The sequence below is a fragment of the Empidonax traillii genome, unplaced genomic scaffold (assembly GCF_003031625.1).
Source record: "Empidonax traillii isolate 1590-97213 ecotype Southwest subspecies unplaced genomic scaffold, ASM303162v1 scaffold30:size3273891, whole genome shotgun sequence".
Classification (NCBI taxonomy): Eukaryota; Metazoa; Chordata; class Aves; order Passeriformes; family Tyrannidae; genus Empidonax; species Empidonax traillii.
The window spans coordinates 1,163,516-1,184,308 of record NW_020955223.1 but is presented as its reverse complement, the minus strand read 5'-3'; the positions used below and the strand labels follow the sequence as shown (position 1 = coordinate 1,184,308).

The 20,793-nt window shown below is 50.8% G+C and overlaps 1 protein-coding gene across 1 annotated transcript; it reads left to right on the top strand.

Moving 5' to 3' along the window:
• The first annotated feature begins 10,276 nt into the window (after positions 1-10,276).
• On the top strand, positions 10,277-13,033 carry DLX5 (distal-less homeobox 5). The gene is made up of 3 exons (XM_027911122.1): positions 10,277-10,721; positions 11,922-12,106; positions 12,337-13,033. Exons 1-3 carry the CDS (start codon positions 10,367-10,369, stop codon positions 12,667-12,669), a joined length of 873 nt encoding a protein of 290 aa, XP_027766923.1. The 5' UTR covers positions 10,277-10,366; the 3' UTR covers positions 12,670-13,033.
• Positions 13,034-20,793: the final 7,760 nt, after the last annotated feature.

Below are 20,793 nucleotides of genomic sequence, written 5' to 3'. Positions count from 1 at the left end.
AATTTCTTCCATATATTTATCCTAAAGTTCCCCTCTTTCAGTTTTTACCCATTACTTCTTATCCTGTCACTACAGTTCCTCATGAAGAGCCCTCTCTGGCTTCCCTGTAGGCTTCCTTCAGATACTGGAAGGTTGCTATGAGATCTCCATGCAACCTTCTCTTTTCCAGGCTGAACAGTCCCAACTTTCTCAGTCTGTCTTCACAGAGGAGGTTGCTGTAGTCCCCTCAGCAATTTTATGGCCCTCCTTTTCTAAGTGCCTGTCTGCTGTCGGGGCTTATGGTACATTTGCCAGCGCTTGATTTAGACAACAAAGTAGGTTCTGATCACTTTTTTTTGGCCAAAGTTGTCTTTTAAGAAAAACTGTAAATCTGATTACTCAAAAATATTCCATCACTTGATTTGTGAGACTCTTGTCTTTAACTGTCCATACTGAAAAAAAAAATATAAAATAGCGTGGAAGCCTGAGAAGTCCACATTGATGTTTTATAACACGTTTTAACTCTGTAATTAAAAAATTTCCTTCGTTTCCACCATACAGAACCAAAGAACTGAAAGAAGCACTCATAGCTGAAGTAAAATATTTAATTTCAGGTCAGGAAAAATGTATGTTTTACATGACCTGAAAAATTTCTCAAAATTTCTGATTCCGACAACAGTCAGAATAATTATCGAGTGATCATTCAAACTAAGTTTTTAGAAGGTCCAATAGACTTTGCAGTGAAATAAAATCCTATCTAAAAATTTTTTGAGAAGTGGTTACATCATATCAGTGGTGGCTGAAAAATGGAAAGCAACATTGTCAATTTTAAGGGGAAGATACTCTTCTGCAATGAATTTGCAATTTATTTCTTCTTCAGAAATGGTGGTAAGAAAAATTTTTATTTCATTTCTAAAAAGCTATTCAAGCAGATTAAAAATCCCCAGGAAATCTCTGAGGGTGCTGCTGATTTCACCTAAAAAACATTTTTCAGACATTTGCAATTGTGACAAAATATTTTCATTTTACTAGGAATAGCTCATTAGGTTTTCATTTGTGTAAAATACCTTTCTCAAAGTAATAAAGAAAGTGGAAAATCATGATTCACATTATGGAAAAATAAGGATATGTTTCAAAACTTTTTCTAGGAAAATTTGGATTTCTTCAAGGAAGTTTTAATATTTTTTTTCTCTGTATAAACAGAATTTCCACTCAAAGGAATTCTCCAAGATCTTATGTACATTCATATATTTTAAAAGTATGTCTATTGCTGTATCAAATGTGTCTCACTGGAAAAAGCTATTGACTTTTCCATTCTATTGATTTAATATTCCAGTACTCTTCTATGTTGGAATACTCCAGGTGGGTGCTGTGTGTGCTTCTGATAATGCCGTGTTACACAGCAGGGAAACCTCTTATCTCAGACTGGTTGCCTGGTTGAGAATAAAAAAACACATTTAAGGTAGTAAACACAGCTGTGGAAGAAGTATTTTCTATTTCCTTGCTGTTTGTTTTAATGTACTAAAATGACATAATTATAGAAGTCTGCAAAAATGCCAAAGTGTAAAACACAGTACTAGTTTGGTCTCTGTGTTTCTGTTATATTTTGCATGTTTTCAGCTTTAAACAGTCCAAGAAAATATTTAGAAATGTCTTTTCTAAGCTATGTTTCCCTGATAAATAAAGTACAGAATTTTCAGAGAAAAGGAATTTAAAAGTAATCTTGTGGTTGCATTGGTATTAAGAAGTGTTCAGATCTTGTTCTTGCCATTTTTCATGCCAGCTTGGAACTTCTGGCTTGAAGATTTGTGTTTCTATTGTTTTCTTTTTGACTCTGTGCAAACATTTTAAGATAGAAAATTTGCAGATCTGTGAAAAAAAAAAAAAAAAAAAAAGAATAGAGGTTTTTAAATCCAACCACCGCAACTTCATTTGAAGAAATGAAATCTGAACTCTGAAAGAGGACAATGCCTTTTTTTTTTTTCAGCTTGCAAAGAAATACAGTAATGAAATCCCTTTTATTTCCTATTCAAATGAGGCTGAAGCATTTTCATCTGTGGTGTGTAAAGTCCACTTTGCAAAGAATAAATTCGGAGCACACACATTATAAGTATCTGCCAAGAGCAACAGGCTTATATTGGTTGAGTAAACAGCACTATAATATTACAAAGATAAAAACAAAATGTGCAGAAAAATGTTATTGTCACTCTTTTGTTAACACTGTATTAGTTTCTGAAGTCCTGGTGAGAAACGATTAAATGTGAAGCTCTCAGTAAGGAGTTCTGTTCCGTTCAAGCTGCAACCGTTTTCCATCACCTATTACTTCACCAAAAGAACTAGACTTTGATAGAGATCCTTAGTCCAAACTCTGTGTGCAAACACCTGAAGCTATCTCCCCTGAAATCCTGTGTAAGATAACACTAATGACATCGTGGACACTTCAGTCTATGGAAGATTTCACCTTTTATATCACAATGTGTAAGCAAACAAAGGGCTGCATAAAGTCCTTTTGACTGCGGCTGGAAAGACTCACACTGGCACCGTTGCGCCTTTGGATCACGCTGTATCATCCTTTCATTCCATCCTCAACTATTATTTCATTGCCCAGAATTGTTGTAATATGACTGCCTCCCTTCATAATCTCTGCATTTAATCTAGCTTCTTTTCCAAAGCCAGAGAGGATAATTGTCATCTTTTGTATAACACAGCAAAAAGGCTGAGGGCAGGCTGCAGGGCAATGGCTTTCTCTACTCTCCAGTCTATCTGTACCTTCTCCTGTAAGACTAAGACTGTAAGTATGCTGAGGCAAAGAGCAACAGCAAGCACGACAAGTTTTTCTTAGATGCCTAAATTCGGTAACAAGTGCCAGAGAAAGAGAAGATTTTATGTCCAACCCATCACAGCAGAGTCCTCCAGTAAAGTGGGATAGAGAAAGAGGACAGCTGAGAACCTCCAAAGCATGACTGCCAAAATGAGCAGCCTAAGGCAGAAGATGCAGCTCTATGGTTCCAAGCATTGAACCAGGAGAGGGAACATGGGCACACAAAACATCTGCCTACTCCCACTAAAGGCAAATGGGACCCTTTCTACTGGTTTTAGCAGGACGTGGATCACGTTGATGGTTTGTATCAGACAAGTTCCCTGTGGAGATCAGTGAAAAGGAAGATCTGGCCATGCACACCTCGTCGTAAAGAGCTGTAGGGTTAACTGCTGGTCTTTCAAGTGATGGGAAGTCTCAAATCCGAAGCCAGAAATTGTCACACACTCACCTCTTCTAATAAGGAATGATCCTGATATCAGGGGATGGGACATTAACCATAAGGACTTTATTTGGCAGCATATGAGGAAAAAAGTGGAATTTTTTAAGAAACTGACAAAAAAAATACTTTAAATATATAGATTTGAAGGCCAGAAGGGAACACAGCCATCATTTGCTCTTATTTCCTGCACAGCATGAGCCATACCACATCATTTGGTCATGTCTGAATCAAACTTTCATCCTCTGCTTGATCCAAAGATCTTGAAAGGAAGGCATCTTCGTGAAAAGGTATGATGAGTCATGCAGAAGCCATCATAACCTTTTGGATTTTTTTTCATAGATTAATTTACCCTTTCTGAAAGAAGAAATAAAAAATGTTTTATTTCTAATCCAAATGTATTTTCAGTTAAATATTTTTAATGAAAATTCTTTTTCTTCTGTAGGTATTCACCCAGGTGGCACTTTACCTCCAAATATGTGCCTGCATATTCAAAATATGTCTCTGAAGAAAAACACTTTATTTCTCATTCCCAAACCAAGGCATTTTCCTAATAATAAAAGAACTAGCAGGCTTGCAGAAGCACAAATGATACAGCACCAAGAGCTATTTTTCAGTCACTGACTAGAGAACATTGTGATGAAGAAATCTGAGCTGAAGAAGAAAATAACCTCCATTTTTCCAATAAATTAAGATCTTAAGTAATGTAAAATGAGTCTTAAAGCAGAGCATCTTGATGCTTCTTGCAGCAGGGCCCCTTTCAAAGACAAAGATGTAATTCAAATATGGAGACCAGAAAAAGAAAAGTCTTTTCCTCTATGCTTATAAATATGATGGTGACCTTACAGAGCCCCTTGAAGAGACAGCACTGACAACGCAGCCAGTGACATCCAGCTTCCCTGCAGGGCTGCTCGCAGCTGCAGGCTGGATTGTGAAAGATGAAAGAGAAGAAGGTTCCCCTGTGCTGCATAGGGAACTTTTAGGAGACCAAATTTAGATTATGGCTGTGTACATTTTAGTGAAGGACATAAAAACTAAGGCAGGAGATGAAATAAAGTAATATAGCCCCAGAATTACAGTCATGGGAAAGCCTAGCATATATTTACTTTAAAAGTATTAATGCTAAGGCTAAACTATAACTGAGGAACTGAACATAAATTGGTTTTATCATAGATTCAAGTTATTAAGTTAATTTGTAGATGTATTCTACTGCTAGATAGCATATATATTGTTGGTGAGTACATATTGATAAACTTAATAGGTGAGGCCAAGCAGACCATATAAGTAATAAGTAATAGGGACTGTTTGACAAAAGATGTGCATTTGCTACTTCGAACTTTAACCTGCAAGAGCAAAAGGAAGATTGCAAGATTAATTCCTGAGATTTGTAGGGGGAAATCCACAAGGGCCCCGGGGGGGGGGGGGGGGGCCTTCCCTGAGCCCTTCAGCTAGCAGCCCTGCCCTGCCCTGCCCTGCCCTGCCCTGCTGAAAACACACCAAAGGGTCTGAAGAGCTATGCCTCAAATTCTTTGACCGGTCATCTTTTAACAGGGATGCCAGAGATCTAGGAAAGCATTCCTGCGGCACTGGGATGCAAAGGGATTTATCTCACATCTGAAGTCCTGCAGAGAGGCAGCAACCCTGCTCCTATCTGAGAGGCTGAGAAGTGAGTTACAGCTGAAGGAGATGTGACAGATGAGAGAGAATAAGCAGAGTGAGTGCCTATACTGGAGATGAATCAACCCTGTTCCTTGAGGAGCAACTGCCTTTGGCTACTTGGAGCTAAAAGCTACAGCAATAAATTTAAAGGCCTGAAAAGATCATTACAGTCACCCAGCCCAGCTGCCCACTCATCCAAGATGCTGAATTTCCTGAAATCATTCACGCCTGCCCCTCCTGCTGCCACGGCTGAGGTCCTTTCCTCCTCTGCTCTTGATTGGAGGCCCTTCCCGGTATGCCACTGCCACCACCAACTGCCACACGAGACGTCTGCAGTGGACTCCCTGTGGCACTGCTGACGGACAGAAAGGGCAACTAGCGCAAATATTTTTTTCCCTGTAGTGTTTCTGGCAAAGAGAGACTTTACATTTAGCTCTCCAGTGGTGCTGGGTCATGCTCTATATCAAAGCACCACCTCCAGCAGCAGCTTTGCCCATGCAGCTCCAGATCCGTGCTCAAATATCTGTTATGGAAACTTCAGGCAACTGTGCAGGGAGGCTCTACAGCCCTCACTGCTGACCCAAACTGCGGGCCTGGAAATGGCTCCATCTGTTTTGTGTCTTGTCTGTCTTGGAAGTCTCTGGGCCTCATGTCAGTCAAAGCACCTACAGCTCCTGGAATAACAACATCCAGCTACCTGAGGAGCACGCAGGTAGAAGAACAACTCTGTTGGGAGAAGTTGGCCTTTCTGATGATGCTTCTTTGCTGTTCTCCATGACCTCAGAAAGAAGCCAGTGTTACACTGCAATGGAAGCATGCAGGCTGGAAATAGGAAAAAAAGACTAGGACAGGCTTTTGCTGAAACATCCTGCCCAGCCCAGAGAAGATCTTGTTTGTTGAAATGGGCCACAGACATGCTGAGCCCATGAACTGAAGAGTAATGGGAGTTCCCCATCTGTCCCATGAGCTCATGTGGACAGAGCTCCAAAAGGGAAAGGAATGGTTGAGTTCATGAAGTATTTATCTTTCTGGAAGGGCAGGCCGTGACTGGACTGTGACTACCAGGCAATGCCTTGCCTTAGGAGGGTTGGGATGCAACAAGGAAGAGCCAAGCAACACCTCAGTGACCCTGGCAGGCACACCCTGAGAAAGCAGCAAAGGGGGTATGCAGGAGGAGTCTTGCATCTCCAGGAATCGCTTATCATCTTGTCCTCCACATTCAGCTCAGTCTGCTACAGCTGACCTTAACAAGAAGCCCTGGCTCCTCCCTTTGCTCATGTTGGTGCAATTTGGAGGAAATAGGTGCAAGTGTAAGCTTCTCATGTCAGCTCCTTGGCAAGTGAAAGAAACAGTCACTATTTGCCCTAGAAAGCAAATTCTAATTCTTAATATTGCACGTCATGGTTTTTATGCGCAGTGCAATTTACAGCCCAGACAAGCAAGGCCAGTGGAGCCCAGGCTGCAGCCAAGCCTGGCAGTGAGTCCATCAGCTGTGGAAATGCCAAAGTGACAGGTTCGCTTCGTTAGCTGGAGACCCAATGTTTCTTGGGCATGCTCAAGAAAGTGGAAGGGAAAAGGCTGTTCTAGGGGTGGGAGATGATTGGAGCCTAGGAAATGCTTTGGGATGGAGAGCAAAAACAACGCTTGCCCCAGTGTTTGAGGGACCAGACAGACTTCAATCCCAAGTTCACATGTGCATCCTTCCATCAACACAAATGGTAACCTTCACAGGAACAAAAACCTCCTTTCCTTTTGGAGTTACTTAAGTTCCCCAGAGCAGACCATGTCATGCCTAGGTGGAGAAATGCCCCTTTTCCTCTCCCTGAACCAGCTGTATCCAGAGTGGAAGACTGTGCAGAAAGCTACTGAATTCTGAGGAAAAGTCTTAGACGCCTTCTCTGAGTTTTCTGTCAGGTTTATTTCTCCTGCCCTGCTCCCAGTTGTTGCTTTCCTTTTATCACTCTGTGTGAACATCCTTCTGGCTAGTTTACTAGCCCTCTCCACTGGATCTCAAATAGCTTTTGCCCATACTGAAAACAACAAGATTTTTTACTTTGAAGCAGATGTAATTTTTTTTTTTTTCACAGCCTTATGTGACTTTCAATCCCTTTTGCCTCTTCATCCTGAAAATACTTCTCAGGGTAAACAAAACCTAAGCCTAAAATGAGGAAAGCCCTCAGTTCCTGAAGTTGCTGAATGAAAACTACCATTTTCTGATGCTGTAAAACAAGAGTTAATCCATGTTTCCACTGCGGAGGGCTGTTTTTTTTAAGGAAGGGAAAAAAATTTCCTTTCATTCTTTGCCAGCAATTTCCATGCAAATAAAGTTTCCAGCAAAAACTCGGTGCCCAAGCGCGAATATTTTATCCAGAAAGTGAAAGATTTTCTGTGAACAATTGCAAGACTTTATCCAAAAGTCTTGAGAGGCTCATCCGAAATATTTCTTTCGTTGGCTGGAAACAAAGAGCTGCCGAGCGAGAGAGGACGGAGAGCCCTCTGTGAACCCAGGCGGAGGGTTCGGCCGGTGGGGATACTGTCGAGCCAGTGCCGGGGCAGGGCGGGGCGGTCGGCGGGCACCGGCCGGCACACAGCGCCCGGCCCGCTCCGTCGGGGCCCCAGCGCCGCCCCCGCGGCAGTTCCCGGCGCGGGCGGGAACAATCGCCGCGTTGTCCGGCCGCGGCCGCCGGCCCGGCGGCTCCCGCGCCCCGGTGCCCGTGCCCTGCGGGGACAGCGCTGGCGGGGCCGCCCGGCTCCGCGCCCGCCGCCGCCGCTCAGTCTGGCCCCGGCGGGGGCGGCGGCGGCGGCGGGGCGGGGGGGGCGGGCGGCGCGCAGGTAACGCGGCGGAGGCGCTGCGGCCCCGCGGCCACGGCGGGGCGCTCTTGGCACGGGCACGGAGAGCGCGGTGCCCCCGCGCCGGCACCGGCGACGGCGGTCGCGGGGACGGCACGGACACACGGGGACACGGGGACACACGGACACAGCCACCCCCTGCCGCCAGGGTCAGCGGGGTTTGGGCCCGAACGGGCCGCGGGGGCCCCGGGCAGCCGCTCAGGCGACGCGGCGGGCATGTGCCGGTAAACAATGACCATATTGTGAAATGGAAAACAGACTCCGGCTCCCTCCGAACCGCCCGCTCCCACCGGATGTGTTAAATAAAAACCGCTGGGGGAAAACAGCAGAAAGGCAAGAAAAAAGGGTTCGGGCTTGGAAGGACGGGGGGCCAGGAAACCCGCAAACAAGCGGATTTGTGTGCCCTCAGCCTGGTAATCCTCGCACGGACTGCAGCGGCGGCGGATGCCTTCAGAAAGAAATCATCTTGGGGGGTTTGCGGTTGGATGTGGTGGGTTTCTGCCTTTTTTTTTTTTTTCCTTTTAATATCGCAACTTTTTTTTTTTCCCCTGCCTTGCCACTGAATAAAACAAGGACAAACTTTCTCTGCTGCAGGAAACCGATCCAGATTTCCCCGGTGAGCTGCACAAGCAGCCTGTCGGGACGGCTTGGCCGGGACCCACCGCGGCTCCGGAGCTGCCGGGGCTGGGTGCGAGACCGGCGCCCAGCTCCTCTCCCTTCTCTCCCTTCAAACGGCACCTTCCTGCCCGGACGTGTTGAAGTGCAGTGCCCTGGAATTTATGACACAAATGGGCTTCCCCCGCCCCCTCCCCCTCTTCTCTGCTTAAAACCTCTGCCGTCCTTTCCAACTGGATGCAAACTGGGAGCTTTAATAAACTTACTTCCCCCTTCCCCCGTCGTAAACATACATCCCTATGCAGTTCCTCTCTTAAAAAAAAAAAAAAATGGAGGGGGATATTTCCAGTGGATTTAAGTAAGTAATTCATATCATGAAATGCTTAGGGATTTGTTTAATGTGACTTTATATGAGCTGCGGACATTTCCAAAGCAAACAATAAGTTCAAGTACAACATGCATGGTTGTGTTACAAGTGTTACTCAGCTGGCTGGGAGATCTTCGGTGAGCAAACAGGCTAAATCTGGAGAGTAAACAACTTCAGAAAAACCTACAACTCTGGGTCACTGAAAACAGCCTTTTATTTGTTTTCCTTAGTGTCTAGTAAAATTTGATCCTCCTTTTTTTTTTTTTTTTTTTTTTTTCCATCGCTGCTGTAAAATCACGAAGGTCAGGCATCATCAGCCCCTGTCTCTCCACGGCCCAGCCACGGAGACCATTGTCTGGGACCTGGGTGTGTAGATGGGCTCAGAAAACCGAGTACAGGTGAAGGAGGGTGCTGCTGGCCAGGGTGCTGTGGGGAGGACAACTCCGCACAGCACCAGTCACTTCTTGGGGGCTGTCACCCGGAAAGAGGGCTCTTGCGACGGCCTCCAAGTGGAGAAGCCCTACGGCGGCCTCACAGTGGTCCTACCCACGCGTGTGAGGGTGATTTGAGCTCCCTTCATGAAGGGCTTCTGACCCTGGGCCAGAGCCGAACCAGATGGTGAGCATCGTCACGAGGCAGTGAGGTGCGGGCATGCGTAGGGCCGAGTGGTCACAGGCGCACGTCGCCTCGCCGGCGCTGGCGATGGAGTCGGGGGCTCTCCACCCACGGACATCGTGCCACGGGCAGGTCGCCTTTCGCAAAATTCAGGGGTGGGTGCCCTTAGGCCGTGTGGTGCCACTAGCAGCTTCCCCACATTCCCATGGCAGGGCGTCATGCCGGGAGTCTCCCGACTGGCTTCGGACCGTGCAGGGGTCTTGGAAATGCAGGAAATGATGTAACTAAAATTCGAGATATTTGGGGGTAATAGAGTTTGCTGTATTTAGCGCGGCGATCCCGACCGGCGTTCCCCCTGCGAGGGAGGACGATCCGAGTGAAACAGCCTGATCGGACACTAATGTTTACCGTCATCAGATCAGACATCGCGCTGGGAACCTGGAGCGCACGGTGCGTTGCTCCCATGCTATCAACATAGCCAAGGGGGACCGGATGGCAAATCCGAGCGGCGTGGCTGCAGCCTTCCCCCGGGGCGCTGCGGGTAGGGCTGCGAGGGCACCGGGCTGCAGGGTGACGAGGCTGGCCGAGACCCCTCTCCGGCTGCAGGGGTAGGGGGAGCAGGAAACCTCCCAATCGCGACACTCGGGCTCGGAGATTGCTGTTGGTATTCACTTTAAAAGAGCTTGAATGGGACTTTTTTTTTTTTTTTTTTTTTTTTTTTTTTTTTTTTTTTTTTTTTTTTTTTTTTTTTTTTTTTTTTTTTTTTTTTTTTAAGCCGAAGCTTTGTTGTGCTAAACTAGTTGGACGAGTTAGGGTGTCGCTGCTCCCGATTGCTCTGGCCAATGGAACCCGATCCACCCTGCTGTGCGTAAGAGCGCAATTAAGGATTTAACCAAGCCTATGCTGCGCCCCAGCCAGCAGTCTGCCGGAGACAGACACCGCGCCGCAGCCTCCTCCCCCAGACATGTCTGCTTAGACCCGAGCAGCCCCGCCGCCAGCCCCAGCCCGCCGCCGGCTCCCAGCTATGACAGGAGTATTTGACAGAAGGGTCCCCAACATCAGATCCGGCGACTTCCAGGCTCCTTTCCAGACGGCTGCAGCTATGCACCACCCGTCCCAGGAATCTCCCACTTTACCCGAGTCCTCGGCTACGGATTCCGACTACTACAGCCCGGCGGGGGGAGCCCCGCACGGCTACTGCTCGCCTACCTCGGCTTCCTACGGCAAAGCGCTCAACCCCTACCAGTATCAATACCACGGCATGAACGGATCTGCCGGGAACTATCCTGCCAAAGCCTATGCAGACTACAGCTACGCCAGCCCCTACCACCAGTACAGCGGAGCTTACAACCGCGTTCAGAGCTCCGCCAGCCAGCCAGGTGAGGGCTGGGGGCCGGGGGTGTGCGGGGAGCTCCCGCGGCGTTGGGGAGGCTGGGAGAGTGCGCCCAGGCAGATCTCTAACTCGGGCAGCGGGCATGCGGCTTTCCCTGAATCAGAGGGAGAACTAAAATAAATAAATTGGAAAGAAAAAAAAAAGAAAGAAAGAAAGAAAGAAAGAAAGAAAGAAAGAAAGAAAGAAAAAGGTGGATAGCTAGTCCACTTTTTTTTTTTTTTTTTTTTTTTTTTTTTTTTTTTTTTTTTTTTTTTTTTTTTTTTTTTTTTTTTTTTCCTAAAACATAAATACTAAGATTAGTGCTTTAGGACAACTTTTATCAGCTGCCCCCGGGCCGCCACGACTACCTCCCTCCTCCTTCCCCCTGCAAGAAGAGGGGAAAAAAATAGCCGAGCCTTATTGCGTGTCTCAAACTCAGGTTCGCGGTGTTGAAGAAAGTTTCCTTCCCTCTCTTCTGGAGGGGCGGGGGAGGAGACTAGGAGGGGGAGCCCATCCGTGGCGGGGCTGCGAAGCCGGGAGTGTTTTTTACCAGAAAGCGCCGCGGTTTTAGTGCTTTCCCTGTACTTCTTTGTAACTTGCTGTAGGGAAAAAAAAAAAAAAAAAAAAAAAAAAGGGGACAGGGAGAATAAAAAAAGCAATCCCGTGGCGAAGCCAAGAGGCTGGGGCTTGGCTGGGACGAGTGCGGTCGCGGCGGCGCTTGGGGACACGCCGGCGGCGACGGGGGGAAGGCGCGGGCATGCGGGGGAAGGGGTAGATGCCCTGGATCGGTCTCTGCTCCTGACCGGGCTCTTCCCAACAGGGCACCAATCGTCCTCCCAACGCCCGTGGCGGCCGCGCCCGCCCTGCGCTCCCACTCGCGGCCGCGCAAAGCTGCGCGCCCGGCAGGATGCCCGGGACGGGAGCGGGAGGCGGGGGAGGGCCGGGGGTGGCCACGGCCTGGCGCGGAGGGAGCGAGGCCCTACTGTCTCACCGCGGAAGCCGGCGGAGGTTGCTCGGGGCCGCCGCCCGGCGGCGGAGCCCCGAGGGGAGCCGCAGGGGCCCGTCGGGCCGGCGCCGCTGCCCGCCCGGCCCGGCCCGGCCCCCGGGCGGGATGCCGCCGCCACCGGCGCGGTCTGTGCGGAGCGGAGCCCGTCCCGCGCCTTAACGTCTGCGTCTGTGTCTCTCTCCCGCCCTTGCGCCCGTGCAGAAAAGGAGGTGGCGGAGCCCGAGGTGCGGATGGTGAACGGCAAACCAAAGAAAGTGCGCAAACCCCGGACTATTTATTCCAGCTTTCAGCTGGCGGCGTTGCAGAGGAGGTTTCAGAAGACCCAGTACCTCGCCCTGCCTGAGCGGGCTGAGCTGGCCGCCTCCCTGGGACTCACGCAGACACAGGTACCACGAGCGGCTCGGCTCCACTCGGCTCGGCCTCGGCGGGTCGCAGAACCCCGCGTTCACCTTGGCGCGGCGGGAACGGCTGGATCGGCCCTCGCGGAGGGGCGGGAGGGCAGCGAGGCGCGGGTCCTCGGAGCCGCGAAGCACCGGCTGGAGCATTAATGATGGCTTTCCCTCCCCACTCCCTCTTTCCTCCCTTCTCCTCTCCTCTCCTCCCTCCCCTCTCCCAGGTGAAAATCTGGTTTCAGAATAAAAGATCCAAGATCAAGAAGATCATGAAAAACGGGGAGATGCCTCCGGAGCACAGCCCCAGCTCCAGCGACCCCATGGCCTGCAACTCTCCACAGTCACCTGCGGTTTGGGAACCCCAGGGCTCGTCCCGCTCACTCAGCCACCATGCCCACGCACACGCTCACCCTCCAAACTCCAACCCGTCCCCTGCATCCAGCTACCTGGAGAACTCCACTTCCTGGTATCCCGCTGCCAACTCCATCAACTCCCACCTCCAACCCCACGGTTCCCTACAGCACCCGTTAGCTCTCGCCTCTGGGACAATTTATTAGAGTCTGAATCTTATTATTTTATTATTTTTAATATTTTTTGTTGTTCCTTGGACTCCTGTGTTTTACTGTTAAGGAATAATAACGAAAGGAATGCATATGGGGAATTTTTAAAAGGGAAAAGAAACAAAAAGATTAAAACGTGTAAAGCTTGTGCATGTAACTTATTGCATTTCAGAGGAAACCCTTTTTTATACAATACGGACATTTTTTTGGCTCATCTGTGGACACTATCAATGGTGCCTTGAAATCTATGACCTCAATTTTTCCAGAGACTTTTTTCAATGTTATTTTAACCCTGTAAATAATTGTAGATAGAGGAATTAAACTGTATATTCTGAATAAAATAAAATTATTTCGACCACGATAAACGTTTCCAAATTACCTCTTATTCTCTTAATAAGAGGGAAAAAATATAATACTGATTTGCTTGCAGAGAGAGACAGAGGAAAGAGGATGGGAGCTGGGAGTTCATATTTTGTTGCAGTGCCGTGCAGTGCCACCGCAGCCCGGTCATGCTGGCAGGATGTGGCCCTTGCAGGTCCCCACGAACGAGCCGAGGGCCCTTGGTGCTCTCTTCCCGCTGGAAAAGGGGCTCTGGCAAGACTGCGTACACCTTATCGCACCTTAGTGACTTAAGCTGAAGGGAAAGCTGCCCATCCTGATGCTAGAAAGCAATTCTCTTGCCTTAAGCCGCCCCGAATCCTTTCCTAAGAGCAATTAACGTCGAGAGCTACACACTCCACAGCCCATCAGTCGCCCGTGTGCGCTCAGCTAATTATACAAATTACGTTTCCGTCAAAGGGAGCCACTAAATATGTGAAAAGGATAAAACGAGGGCCCCGCTCCCCTCGCTCCTGGTAAAAGCCTGCGGCGGCTGCAGCTGAAAGAGGGACGTTGGAGAGGTACTTTTGTTGGTTTTGTTTTATCTCTACCCACACGATTGAGAGGAAAAACCCGTGCAGCAGAGCCGTCGCTAGCGCTATGCGGTGCTGGCGGCACGGCTTCGGCGGGGTAGCAGAACGCTGCCCACTGCCTTGGGACCACTCACACGGAGCGTGGGCCCCTCTCCCAGCAGAAACCCCGGCCGGCGGGCCCCCCCTGGGGCGCACTTACCTGTCTCTTGCCTTTCTCCCTGCTGTCCTCCCCCTCCTTTCTTCTCCCTCCATTCCCGACTTCCATGTTTTGTGCGTGTGCGTGAGTGCGTGTGCGTGAGTAGTTTTCTCCCCAAAGAAAGAAGCCCGGGGTTGCTGTTTTGTAACAGGTTTGGGGGTTGGTAAATGTCTTGCAGTACAATGGACTAGTTTGTTCGTTTGTGCTCCATGCACGTCAGGGAGGGTGCTGGAGTGTCACAGAGCCAGGGCGGCGGGGGCCGCCGCCGGCTGCCCACCCCCGCCTGCTGCCGGGCGGGCTCTGCCGCTCCCCGCGTCCTAAGCGGTTCTGGGGACCGGCTCCTCCTCGTGTCACTCACAAGGTTTCAGGTACTTTCCCCGATGTTGGGGCTGACGAAAAGCTCAGATTTGTCTCTTCTGCTAGCTTCCACCCCGTGCAAAAAAAACCAAAACCAAAAATAAGCAAAACTCAAAATAATTTAAAAAGCTTGACCTTTTCATTTTCTTCCATTCTTTCCCTCATTTCCCTTTAGACAACCGTTTAACCCGCAGTAAGAGATTCTCCCTTCCCCCAGGTCACTTCCCTTTGCAGAAAGGCTTGGACACAAGAGGTGGAAGTCAATTTCCCAGGTCAGTCCACCCACCCTTTTCTTTGAGGAGCTGCCGCGGGGCTGTTTGGTTACGGTAACCTGCCGGGGCTGGGAGGGCCCAGGAGGACAGCACAGGAACAGCTCCGGGAAAGTGGGATGCCGGCAGGCGGGATGGGATTCCCATCCCAGGTAGGGATGGGAATTCACACAGCCGCCGCTGGACTGGGCTCTGGCACCTCTCTTCTCTCCGAGCCAGCCAAGTCAGCTCTACTCGGTTTCCATGCCAGTTCCTCTCCCTGCTTAATTTTCCCTCCTTCCAGATCGGGATGGCGTTGGGCAGGTCGAGGAGAGCCTGGCATCCCTCCCTGAAACAGGATAAAAAATGTTCTTGCCGTGGCGCCGACCCCAATGAACACTGGGGGTTTACGACCGCCTGCCCCTCCATGAGAACCTTGGGCCGATGGGGATGCTCCTGTGCCCCCTGTTCCCGCACACACGGGCAGGCACACCCCGGCGCCTGTCCCCGCCTGGGTGCACCCTCTGGGCTCCGGCGGCGGCCGGAGGGAGCCTGGCTTATCCAGGCCTCCCCCTTTGCCTCCCCGGGAAAGGGATGAGATGAACTGTCCTTTGTCTAACGTTGAGTTTGGGCTCGGCGGATTGCTGGCTCGGGGCATTCCCCCCGCCCCTCGGCTCTCTTCTCCTCCCTTCTGTTTTCCTGGCGGCCACTTCCATGCGGAGTCGGGGCAGCTCGGGGAGCCGAGAGGAGCCACATTCCTGTGGGTGCCGAGCGGCTCCAGGGCTGAGCCACAGGGCCTGACACACACACACACAGACACACAGACGCGCAGACACGCAGACACACATAGAGAGCAGCCTGCAGCCCCAGCTGCCCCAGATTGAGAGTTCCTGATACCGCCTGCACCCCTGGGGCTCCCACACCTACAGCAGATCGACCCCTGGCTGTGCTGGCCTCCGGTTAGGGCTCACTCCCACAACACCCACACCTAGGGACACACATTGCCGACCACTCTCACGTACGGATAGGAGGGGAGCACCTTCCCACTTCCTTCAAAGAGCCCTCGCTGTCCCTGACCGGGCATCCCCTCACCGCCCGGCAGACAAAGCCTCCAGCCCGCTGGAAAGGGCTGCCTCATAGCGAAGTGCCTCCGTTTCCCTCCCGCTCCGCCCCGGGGAAAGAAAAACCACCCCCTCCAACCTGTCACTGCGGCAGGGCAGCCCGCTCGTTAGGCGTTCCTGTCGCCCTCTTGCTCCCCTCGATCTCCCCGATGCATTCGCTCCCCCGCGGCCGCGCTGCCTGCGTGGGCCTCCGCGCTCTGCCCGCTCCGCCGCCGGCAGCGCTGTGTCCCCAGAGTGCATCCCACATGTGGCATCGATTAGAGACTTCTGCCACGCAATTTTGCGACTGACAGACTTTAGGTGTTTTGGTTGTAGATTACGGAAAGGAGATCTATTGCTCCAGGAAAATCGGGGCGGGGGGGAGGGGGGGATGGGGTGGGAACCCCCTTTCTTCTTTTCAGTCACTTCAGCGATTGCCTGCAGTAATGCAATAACCTGTTTTATAGGTCAGACAAGAGCCGTGAAAAAGGAACCGCGTAGTTTACATTAAGTCTCCTTTTCTCTCTTGTTTTAGGAAGAATCTGTGTTGCATCAATTAAATATTTCCGCTCTCTATCCGACTGTGCGTCTGTTTACATGTGATTTGGAGAGGTTAAGCAATGGTTTGTCTGCCTGGAATATAGACCCGAGAATTCCCGACACTCACTCACGCCCCGGCTGTCTGTGAGAACACCTTCCACGGACACGACCTTCAAGGTCGCGGGAAAAACCCCCAGCTCCCTCGCCTCCTTATTGCCCTTCAGGTGAGGGTCCGGGGAGCCGACCCCGGCCACAACCTGCGACGGATTGAGCACCTGGAGAAGGGGAATCTGGGGATGACTTCTCGCTTCCCTCCCGCTGCCGCCTGCCCCTCGGCACTCCCGGAGAGGCTGTCTAAACCTCAGCATGGGCTTTGCAGGATGGCTCAGCCAGCTTCGCCGCGCCGGATCCTGACCCGGCTCTGTGCTCTATAGCGGCATCGTCCTCTGCCTGCCTACGAAGCTGGCCCTCCATTCAAGGAGATCTTTACGGTCTCCTCGATACGCACCATATAACGCGTTTTATAGGGCTTTTGCCTCGCGGTATCCACTGAGCTTTCCTTCCTTCGTGGTGTTTTTACTAATTCGCATGGAGAAAAGGGCGCAGAGAAAGACTGCGAGGTGCCAGGTGCAGCTGCGTCCCGGGAAGGCCAGCAACGGCCAGGACTGGCACCCTTCCTGCCCACGGGGCCAGCTCCGGGTGCTGCCTCACTGCACCCGGGTCCTGCGGGGGCCTGCCGGCCCGGCGGCAACGGCGCTTTGATGATTTAGCCCATTAAAAAATGAAGAGGGTTTTTGTATTTCGTGTCCAGGGTTAATAAAAGTTAATCAGGAGTCGAAAGTCAACGAACCCAGTGAGTTAACCTCGCTAGCTGCAGGTAGTCCTGTAGCCAGGCTCTTTTGGTTAATTAATTACAATTGAGTCGGTTTTGTGATAATTTCCGTAAGGACCCCTGAGGACTAGTCCAGGGGTCCTTTTGCATGGGAGCGCAAAAAGCCTCGGGCTCCTCAGCCCGCCCAGGAGAGTGCTCGGCCCCGGTGTCCCGCATTCCGCACTCTTCTCCGCCCGATTCCGAGGCTCCCGAGGCTTCTTGCCCGAAAGTGACGTTCAGTCACCTGAGAGGAGGCACACGACAATGGCGAACCCACTTCTGGGGATGGGTGGAGAGCGCGGGGATCCTTCGGGTGCCAGGGAGAGGCTGCCGGGAAAAGCCGAACCGAGAGGTGAACTCATGCAAGGCGGGAGTCGCAGCCTCAGCCCCTGACTGCACATCAGGCTCGCACTCGTTGAGATTTGGACACGTAACGCTGCAGACCACTGATTTGCTGTTTTCTTAATTCCCGCTCTTCTCATTCCCCATGAATCAAACAGTCTTTTGTCCTTCAGAGTTTGATTTGATCGCTACTGTTCACGTTTCACTTTTGTATTTTTCTCTCCCTATACCATTACTCATTGAGTGCCCCGTGAAATTACAATCGTACATTTTCAACTCAGCAACCCATTTGCAGTGCAAAAATAGGGTCTAAATAATGGCTGAATTAGCCCTACTGGACAGTTTCAGATGTAACACTCTGTAATAATTATATTGCAGGCTGGATTAGGATGCTATTATCATAATCTGGACGTTTACAATTATCTGTAATTTGCAAAGATGCGCCAGGTCTTGATTACAGCAGGTTTTTTTTTATCAAGCTAACCATCACTAAACAGTGACAGTAATAACAGCTAATTTTGCTGGCAATATAAGAGGTGCTGGGGTGTGCAAACAATTTCACACCTGGATGTGCTCACTCAACCAAGAATATAGAGAAAGAGCTTCTGCCCTGAGACTCAGAAAAATATTCTCCACTGCTTCTGTTCAGTATAGATTTCTAGACCCCGATCCTTGCTTAGCAGATTTTCACAGGGGTAAGTTTTGGGGCTCGCTTGGGTTTGGGGTTGGTGTGCAACTGCTCCGCGCCTTGCCTGTCGAGGAGTTCCCCCAATTTCGCGGTCACTCGCGCTCCCATGTTTTCCCTCTGCGGCCGGACCCCCGACAGGTCCGCGCCTCCTTTCCCTCCGGTGCTGCCGGGTCGGCGGGCGACGCGGGGCTCGAGTGCTGCGGGGGCCCCCCGGTTGCCGGAGGGGCGGCGCGGGACTCGGCGGCCGGCAGAGAAATCGTGAGAGCCCGGGGCCAGACCCGTCCGCCCGTGCCCGCAGCGGGGCGGCGGCAGCGCGCCTTTCTGCGCCTTTCCACGCCTTTCCGCGGCTCCTCCCGGCGCCCGTCCCGCGGCCCCGAGGCGGCGGAGCCCGGCGGCGGGCGGGCGGCGGCGGAGCCGGCGCTGGCAGCCCGGCGGCAGCAGGTTTGGCGCTGGCGCGGGGATCTGCCGCTGCTCCATCCATAGATGACGCTGTTTCACGAGAGTCTCCCGGGGCGTCTGCCGCGCGAGTGGGGAGCCGCTGCTGCCATTCACTCACACCCCGCTCCCGGGAAGGCCTGCCTCTCCCACCTTCTCCCACGCTACGAAGCTATGGGGCTTTATTATTATTATGGTGTATTTGTTCACTTGCTTGCTTGTTGTCTGGGCTTATTTAAAGTCTATTTGAGAAATCACGCGTGGGGGAGGAGGGCACGACTCACCGAGAGGGTTTCCGCACCGGCACCCACGCGCGCGTGCAGGCGAGGACGAGCGCCTCTCAAGCCCACGAGAAGCAGCGAACTCCCCTCTCCCCCCGCCCCCGGGGGCGGACCGCCCGCTGCCGGGCTCCGCTGGGCGGGTGCAGCGAAAGGGTTAAGGCGGCTGCAGAGGCCGTGAAGGCCGGGGCTCGTCGAGCTGGGCTCGGCTCGTCTGGGCCGGGCTCCCTGGGCTGCGGGACTGGCTCACCAGGGCATCCACCGCCCTTCTGCGGAGCAAGGGCGAGCCCGCACGGGCCGGCGTGGGGTGGGGGGTGTGAAGAGGGGTTTTCTGAAAGATGCACACGATGCTGTTGGTTTAAATGTATGGTAGCTTTCTCTCCAGTGTCATTTGAATAATTCAGTGAGCCCCACTACCAGCTGTACTTCTGAAGACTCTTCCATTCTTTTCAGCATTATAATTTTGGTTAATTTTCAATTTTAGGCCCTACGTCTCTGCAATTTGTGTATGAATAACAGAATAATTTTCCTCTTTTGTTTCGCCTTTCCTGTTCCTGAATCTAAATAAAGATGGCTTTTTAGTATTAAAAGTGGAAGAAAATTACAGGTAATTATCTTTGACGGTAAAAACGCTGTAATCAGCGGGCTACATGAAAAATTACTCTAATTATGGCTGCATTTAAGAGAATGGAAAAAAACCTTCTTGTGGATAAAAACCTTAAATTGTCCCCAATGTCTGCTTCAAATTGGATGGCACTGCAGCTGGAGGCTTTGTTCAGAATTGATCCTGGGGAGCTCTGAACCCAAAGTTTCACAGTGGGAAGGGGAAAAAAAGAAAAGAAAACATTTTTCCTAATGTAACAATACGAATGGTAGAAAATGACAAGACTGATCGGTTTTAAACCACTCTGAAGACTGACTGAGCGTGGAAGTTGCTCAAAAAAAAAACAAAAAAACACCCCCCCAAAAACTGGTATATTGGTAAGTAGTCTTTGCTTTGTGTCTAATTATAGTGACTGTCCTTTTGCACGACTGTATGTAGCTGTCATTATATGGAGCACTCTGAGGATCTCTATTGACTTCTGATAAATGGCTCAGTGGTTTCAAGGTTCATAATTTGAAGGATGCCCAGGTCTCTAGCCATTAATTCTCGCAGTATGGGGCACCCAGCTTGGATGAGGAAAGGGCTTTTCATTGTCAGTAGTTGCTGTGCTTTCCACAAACTGGTGCGGCTGGAGCTGGCTGGACAGCGTGTTGTGTGCCTGGGCATCTCTCAGGGCTTTGCAAAGCATTCCTCATCTTGCATTGTCTGCTCTTTAAAAACAAAGGAGGGCGCCTCCTTTCTTAATAATTTGGAGTCTCCAACCTTTGGGGAGAAAGACAGGTCTCTAAGCTTTGCCTCGGCGAGAAAGCTCAGCTCAGCTGAGCAGCGGAGCAGTGAAATCGCAGCAGAAATGGCTGGATGACTAGGAACTTCTTCTAGGCGTATATTTGTGGACTCGGTATCTGCTGTCTTTAAGTCGTAGCCTTAAAACCAACCAAACCACCAGCTACCCCTCCCCTCCCCCACTTCATCTTTTCTTTGCTCGCAGATATATGCTTTGGTAGGGGTCTCTGCCCACAGGCAAGCGAGGCACAGGGTCCCGCTGCCCGGGTTGAACTGGGGGGGGGGCAGGTCGGGGGATGTGGGGATCCGCTAAGGTGGAAATAGGAGCCAGGCGGGCATTTTGTGGCTTTTACTCTATATATGAAAGAAGACAAAAACATACAAAGTATATGTACAACTAAAATTCAACAATATATACAGAAAGGTTGCTCGGGGAAAGGTCCCTCTCGCTCAGTGGGTGAGGCTGCCGCCGGGCAGCACTGAACCTTCCTTCCCCAGCCCGCAGCTGCGGGTCTGACTGCGAATCCATCTCTCTGTCTTTCCTTCTCGTCTCCGGGAGTCTGTCCGGCTGTGTGCGGGTGCGGGTCTGTGCGGATGAGGGGGCTCTTCACGTGAGAGACGGTGGTTTCTTCTGAGCCGCAGCCCATTGAATGTTGAGAAAGCATGCAGGTTTTGCTTTGTGGTAGTGTTCTAATCTTACAGTACATTTTCAGTTTTCAACCAGTTCTTCTTTTTTCCTTTTTTTTTTTTTTTTTTTTTTTTTTTTTT

Excerpts from the sequence above, each read along its gene's own strand:
- DLX5 (XM_027911122.1), top strand. The coding sequence starts at position 10,367 with ATGACAGGAGTATTTGACAGAAGGGTCCCCAACATCAGATCCGGCGAC. Across the intron at positions 10,722-11,921 it reads GAGCTCCGCCAGCCAGCCAG|AAAAGGAGGTGGCGGAGCCC; the intron begins GTGAGGGCTGGG and ends GCGCCCGTGCAG. Across the intron at positions 12,107-12,336 it reads TGGGACTCACGCAGACACAG|GTGAAAATCTGGTTTCAGAA; the intron begins GTACCACGAGCG and ends CCCCTCTCCCAG.